Source organism: Oratosquilla oratoria, unplaced genomic scaffold, assembly GCF_046742065.1.
Source record: "Oratosquilla oratoria isolate Oo_2021 unplaced genomic scaffold, ASM4674206v1 SCAFFOLD92, whole genome shotgun sequence".
In the NCBI taxonomy this organism is placed as follows: Eukaryota; Metazoa; Arthropoda; class Malacostraca; order Stomatopoda; family Squillidae; genus Oratosquilla; species Oratosquilla oratoria.
The window spans coordinates 368,914-376,160 of NW_027467756.1; the positions used below are offsets into that span (position 1 = coordinate 368,914).

At 37.7% G+C, this 7,247-nt stretch overlaps 1 protein-coding gene across 1 annotated transcript; it reads right to left on the reverse strand.

The window, feature by feature from the left end:
* Nucleotides 1-5,475: 5,475 nt before the first annotated feature.
* Nucleotides 5,476-6,633, reverse strand: LOC143024106 (serine/threonine-protein kinase Chk1-like). Its single transcript, XM_076182875.1, has one exon. It carries the CDS (start codon nt 6,631-6,633, stop codon nt 5,494-5,496), a length of 1,140 nt encoding a protein of 379 aa, XP_076038990.1. The 3' UTR covers nt 5,476-5,493.
* Nucleotides 6,634-7,247: the final 614 nt, after the last annotated feature.

Below are 7,247 nucleotides of genomic sequence, written 5' to 3' on the forward strand. Positions count from 1 at the left end.
TTCCGCGTTCCTTCCTTAACCCACCCCCTCCCTCCCTTTCGTACCCTTCAGCTCCTGTAAGACCATCCAGCCGGACATTTTGGACAGCTTAATAAAACCATCACGATGGTTACAGGAGGGCTTGGATGCTATAAAAGCTGCCTCTACTATTTTTCTTTTTTTTCTTGTCTAAACCTTGTTTTAATATTTCCACTCCGTCCCAGTTAGGTAAATGTCCTTATTCCTCCGCATGAACCACCAGGGCGTTTGATGTTCGGTGGGCCCTCAGGTCGCTCTTGTGCTCATATGTCCGCTTGTGTATGCCTCTTCCTGTCTCCCCAAAGTAGTTTAGGTCACAGCCACCACATGGGATTCTGTAAACCATGCTGTTGTTATTATGTTCATTTCTACTCTTACCTCTCACTACTTCACCTATCTTCGTACTGGATGTACTGGCGATCTTCAGCCCTGCTCTGCGGAGCAAATGTCCTAACTCTTCTGTGTGCTTGGAGTTGGGAACTACAATGAAGCCACCTTCCTTAGTCTCCTTTATCTCATCATTTCTCTTTTCCATTATTTTAAGCGCTATTTTCTTCAAACTATGGAGTAACCCTTCTGGATATTTTAGTCCTGAGAACACTTTAAAAATATATTTGATTTCTCTGTCAATATGTTCTTCACTACATACCCGGAACGCTCTGAGAAAAAATCCAATTATTACTCCTCTCTTTATCCTTTCACTATGTGCCGAAAAGTAGTGGATGAGGTCATTTTTGTTGGTAGCTTTTCTGTGAACATAAGAACATAAGAACATAAGAAATAAAGGAGACTGCAAAAGACCATAAGGCCTACACTAGGCAGCTCCGTATCCATCACCACCTGTCGTCCCCATCCATAAAGTTGTCTAATCGTTTTTTAAAACAACTGATAGTTTCAGCGCTTACTACATGGTTACTAAGTTTATTCCATTCATCGACCACCCTATTTGTAAACCAATTCTTGCCTATTTCCTTCTTAAATCTAAATTTGTCCAGTTTATACCCATTACTGCGAGTCCTGCCCTGTTGTTTTATTATGATGACCTTGTTTGTATCACCCTTGTTATAGCCTTTGATCCACTTGAACACTTCTATTAGATCACCCCGCACTCTGCGTCTTTCCAGAGAGTGTAAGTTTAGGTGCCTAAGCCTCTCTTCGTAAGGCAAATTTCCGAGTCCTTGTATCATTTTGGTCATTCTTCTCTGTACTGATTCTAGTGAATTTATGTCCATTTTGTAGGACGGAGACCAAAACTGTACCGCATAGTCAAGGATGGGTCTAACTATCGCTAGATAGAGTTTAATAATTACCTCTGCACTTCTATTTGTTACCGTCCTAGCAATGAAGCCTAATGCCCTGTTTGCTTTATTTCTAGCGCTAATACACTGCTTCCTGGTTTTATGGTCCGGACTCACCAGAACTCCCAAGTCCCTCTCGCACTCAGATTTTTCTAAAAACGTGTCATCTAAGTTGTATCTATTTTCGGGGTTGTGTAGCCCTACGTTTAACACGCTAAACTTAGAGATATTGAAGTTCATTTGCCACTTCACCGACCATGTTAACAGTTTATTAAGATCATCCTGCAGAATCTGGGCGTCTTCTCCTGACCTAATTAGGCGTCCTATTTTAGTGTCGTCCGCAAACTTACTAACATCACTATTTAACCCATCGTCTAAGTCGTTTATATACATAATGAACAATAAGGGACCCAAAACCGAGCCCTGGGGGACCCCGCTAGTAACATTGCCCCACCTAGATTTTATTCCATTTATGGTGACCCGCTGTTTTCTGTTACTAATCCAAGCTGTAATCCATTCTAACACTTTTCCTCCTATGCCATGGGCTTTGATTTTATTTAGTAGTCTCTGGTGTGGCACTTTGTCGAACGCTTTGCTAAAGTCAAGGTAAATAACATCGTAATTTTCATTGTTGTCTGACGCCTTATATACTTTAGTGTAAAAGGATAGAAGATTAGTCACGCATGACTTATCTTTGGAGAAACCATGCTGTGAATCACGAATTAAATTATGCCCTTCAATGTGTTCTCTGAGTCTATTTACTATTATTGATTCAAGCATTTTTCCTATAACCGATGTCAAACTGATTGGCCTGTAGTTGCATATGGTCGATCTATCTCCCTTCTTAAGAACAGGAACAACGTTTGCCTGCCTCCAAGCAGTTGGAACAGAACCAGTGTCTACCGATTTATTGAATATTTCAGTTAACTGGTCGCAGATTTCAAATTTACACTCTTTAAGCATTCTTGGACAAATTTCGTCCGGACCCGGAGATTTTGTAGCTTTAAGTCTGTCAATCTGCTTGATAACTTCTTCTTTACTAATGCTGATATTAGTTAGGCTATTTTCTTCATCCCCTCTGAAAATCGGATCGCAGTCAGGTACTTTATCTAACCTCTCATTAGTAAACACCGATAGAAAATAATTGTTAAACTCCTCACTCATTTTTTCTTCCGATTCTATCATGACATTTTCATCGTTTTTAATTGGTCCTATTCTTTCTTTATTTTTTGTTCTATAGAGGTGAAAGAAACCCTTTGGGTTGGATTTTGCTTGACTGGCAACCTTGATTTCATAATTACGTTTCGCTGAACGTGTATTCCTTTTAACCAGCTTTGCCATTTCGTTATATCTTGATCTAAGGTGTGATTCCCCGTTTGTTTTGTTTTTTACGTTAAGTCCTCTTTTAATTCCGATCTCATGTTTCAATCTGTCCGTCATCCATTTGGGAGTATTACTATTTTTTCGTATTGACTTTAGGGGGATAAATGTGTTTTGTGCATTAATAATTAGATCTGCCAGATTGCTATACATCACATCCAAAGTACTGACCTGATTTTTGGGCCGTCGCCCCGAATCGACCTGACCCAAGGCACGCGCATCACTCTCTTTGACCCAGACCTGACCTAAGGTATGCGTATTTCTCTCTTTGACCCAGACCTGACCCAAGGTACGCGTATCCTCCTTGACCCACTTCTGACTATCAGCCCCGCAACGAGAATCAAGAATGTTTGAAACGTCCGGATTGTTTTTCGTATTCAATTTCAACCGAGAAACCCACCGTGCCGTTATCCTTCCTCCAAATTGAAACATCCAAGAAAGGTAACTTTTGATCCACCTCGTGTTCTACTGTGAACTGAATATCCCTGTCTACCATGTTCAGCCTATTAAGTTTGGTGGTGAAATTGGTTTTCTCCGGGGCAATGACTAGGACGTCGTCTACATATCGAAACCAATGGGTCCCTCTTCCCATAATTTTCATAAAATGATCTCTCTCCAAAACCTCCATGTATAATGATGCTAGGACTGCACTGAGTGGACTCCCCATTGCCAGACCACGTATCTGACAATATTCCTCATCCTGGAACATGAACGGTCCGTATATATATATATATATATATATATATATATATATATTCGTACATATATATATAAGTACATATATATATATATATATATATATATATATATATGTATATATATATGTATATCTATGTATGTATATATATGTCTATCTATGCATATATATATGCATATATAAATATATATATATATGCATATATATATGTATATATATGCATATATATGTATATATATATGCATATATATATGTATATATATGCATATATATATGTCTATATATGCAATTATATATATATATATATATGCATATATATATGTATATATATGCATATATATATATATATGTATATATATATGCATATATATATGTATATATATGTATATATATGTATATATATGTATATATATATGTATATATATGTATATATATGTATATATACATGTATATATATATGTATATATACATGTATATATATGTAAATATATGTATATATATATATATATGTATATATATATGTATATATGTATATATATATGTATATATATATGTATATATATATATATATGTATATATATATATGTATATATATATATATGTATATATATATGTATATGTATATATTTATATATGTATATATATATATGTATATATATGTATGTATATATATGTATATATATGTATATATATGTATTTATATGTATATATATATGTATATATGTATATATATGTATATGTATCTCCCTCCTTCTCTCCCGTCTCACCCTCCTATTCCCTTTTTTTTCTCTCTTCTCCTCTCCCTTCCTTTTTCCCTCCCCCTCTTCTCCTTTCCCCTCCTCTTCTCCTCCTTCTTCTTTTCCCCAATTCCTCTTTCTTTCCTCCCCCTCCTTCCCACCTCCTCTCCCTCCCCTTTCCTCCTCTTCCTCTCCTCCTCCTTGTATTCTCCTCCTTCTCTTCTTTCTTCCTTGTTCCTCCTTCTCCTGTCTCCTTATTCTCCTTTATGTACCTATTTATTAATTCAAACCAAACTATTTACTATCCGTTTATTTACTCATTAATTTATTTACTCATTAATTTATTTTTATTATTTATTCGTTGATTTTTTTGCATTTATTTGTATACTCGTTTATTGATTAATTCATTTAGATGTCTGTTCATCTATTCATATATTCATTCGTGTATTCATTAATTTATTGATCTATTCGTGTGTTTATTCTTTGTTTATTAACTTATTTCAAAGACATTATTTTAAACTTTAGGCATCGAAACGAAACCAGCGCGAAAGGTTTCAGCAACGGATGATGAAACGCAAAGCCCTAGAGAAGGTGATTTTTGTTCCTGTGAACTGTGCACGGGTTCATTGTTCTTCATGAACTTTACTGAACGAGAGGCAGATAGTGTTCTGCGAATGAATGGGAGTTATCGGGAAGGAAAAGAAAGAAATTATAATGTACAATGAGGGGATGATGTTCAGAGAAGAGAGTAACGGTGGTATTCTTAAAAAAATCTTTCCCTTCCAGGGATTTATGTAAGGAAAGATTTATATAAGGAAATATATTTTTTTGAGAATACCACCGTAAGATTCTTACCGTGGTGTTCTTGGATAAATCTTTCCTTTCCAAGGATTTATATGAGATTTATATAAGGAAAGATTTATATAAGGAGATATTTTATTAAGAATATCACCGTAAGTTTTTTTTCGTGAATGGTCAGAATAAAGACCATATGAGAATGAAGCCTTGATCAGAACGTTTCCCATCTTGAATAATTTTCGTGTACACCTATATACTTGGAAAAGGTTCAAAAAGCAAAATGTTGCAATTTTAATAAAAGTTTTATCCACACACTGTGTCTACTACTGTGACAATTTTGCCGGTAATTACCAATTCATATCATGATTTAAGCTACATGCAGATACTTTTGATTTTATATATGCATTTTATTCAGCTGAGGGAAGCCTCTTGGCTACCACGGTGTTATTGAAAACACCTTTTACACAAAATGGGAACGTTGCCCAGTAATTTGATAAGATTTGTACTTTTTTCTAATCATATTTGTAATATAGCGAGGATGCGTTGAACTCATAAATGTTGTCGCTCAGCCACGGAACCAATGATTTTTTTGGATATCAGAAATTGTTGCTCTGTATTTGGCATTTGGTGCAAGAAGCTTCTTGACGATGAAGAAATGGTCGTTAGAAAGAGACCTCCAAGGTCTTCGAAGACGCATTTCGGAAGTCGAAGAGCACCAGAGAGCAAAGGTGGGGTATCTGGTGGTAGAGTCTTCCCAAGGAGTCTGACCAGTCAAGAGCTGGAAGAGAATGATCCCGCAAGACCAAAGGTCGACAGGCTCTCCTCTGTATCTTCCAGTGTAGACCTCAGGGGCAATGTATCCAGGGGTTCCGCAAACTCGCCACAGGAACTTGGCCCTATCGAACTTTCCGGCCAAACCGAAATCCCCGATCTTAAGGTCCTCGTGCTTGGACACGAAAAGGTTTTCGGGTTTAAGATCCCGGTGTGTAACTTTGCAAGAGTGAAGGTATTTTACCCCACTGATCAGTTGCTTGAAGTAGAATCGAGCTTTTTTCTCGCTGACTCCTTGTGGACCGATCCTATCTTCCAAGGTTCCTCCACTGACGAACTCGAGGAAGATGTACAAGACGTTTCTGTCCTGGATTCCACCCAGGAAGGCCACAACGTTCCGGTGGACCAGTTCTCTGTGGATTTTGATTTCCTCTAGCTGACGTCCGGATTGGTCGATTGTGATTGTTTTTCTTGCACATCGACCTCCGGTTGTGACGTCTTGTACAAGATGCACCGAGCCAAAGGACCCTCTGCCGAGGAGTCTGACGATCTCCCAAGTTCCTCGCTCGACAGAGGTCTTGAGTTTCTTGAAAGCTTTGGTCGCGTCGTGAGCACCACAATGCTTCCGTTTGTTGCATTGGCGCAGATTGACGTTCGACCGAGCAGTTTCTTCCAGAAGGATTCTGACGATCGCAACAACGCGGACAAGGTGCTCCTTGTTCTCGTGGAAGGTCCTCTGGTTTCCAGCATCCAGGAAGAAGTCCAGCTCGCTGTTAAAGTACGTGAGGAGACGTTGTCTTTCCTCATCGTTGCGTTCCCTAACGAAGTGTCGGACTCTTGTCTCGAACTCCTGGTTGATGTTCCTTGCGGTCCTCATTCCTGCTGCTTCTTCAGCGCCTGATGCACCGTCTTGTGCCAAAAATTTGGATTTCATATCTTCGCCCAAAGGTAAAGACTTAAGATATTTGCACAGAAAGGTTTTTCTCTTTGGAAGTTTTGAGGAACCTAGATATGCATAAATACGAAAAAACAAAATTGTGTTTTTCAAAAAGGCCTCTGTTCCTGAGCAAAGCCATATACGCTTGGGAAAAGTAGGGTTACGTGTTTTATATACCTTTATAAGTAGAAAATGGATCAATATCCTTCTAATGATACGAATAGAAGCTGTTACTGCAATAACATTAATGGTTCCATTGGACATAAACTTAGTCACAAGCAAAATTTGACCTACGCTACATTTCTCACGTCAAAGACTTTTTTCATTACATGATATGTTTTCTATATATCTTTTAGCTTACAGTTATGCAATATTTTTTAATATATTACAGAATTGTCATGCAGTGAAGTTAGATTTTGTATGAAGAAATGTGTGTGTTGCCCCATTATAAAGTGTGTGGCAAATGAGGATTATGGATAATAGCAGAAGTAATAGTAGGGATGCATATATTGTATATACACGTGTGTATGAGAGAGAGAGAGAGAGAGAGAGAGAGAGAGAGAGAGAGAGAGAGAGAGAGAGAGAGAGAGAGAGACAGTGTTTATTACATT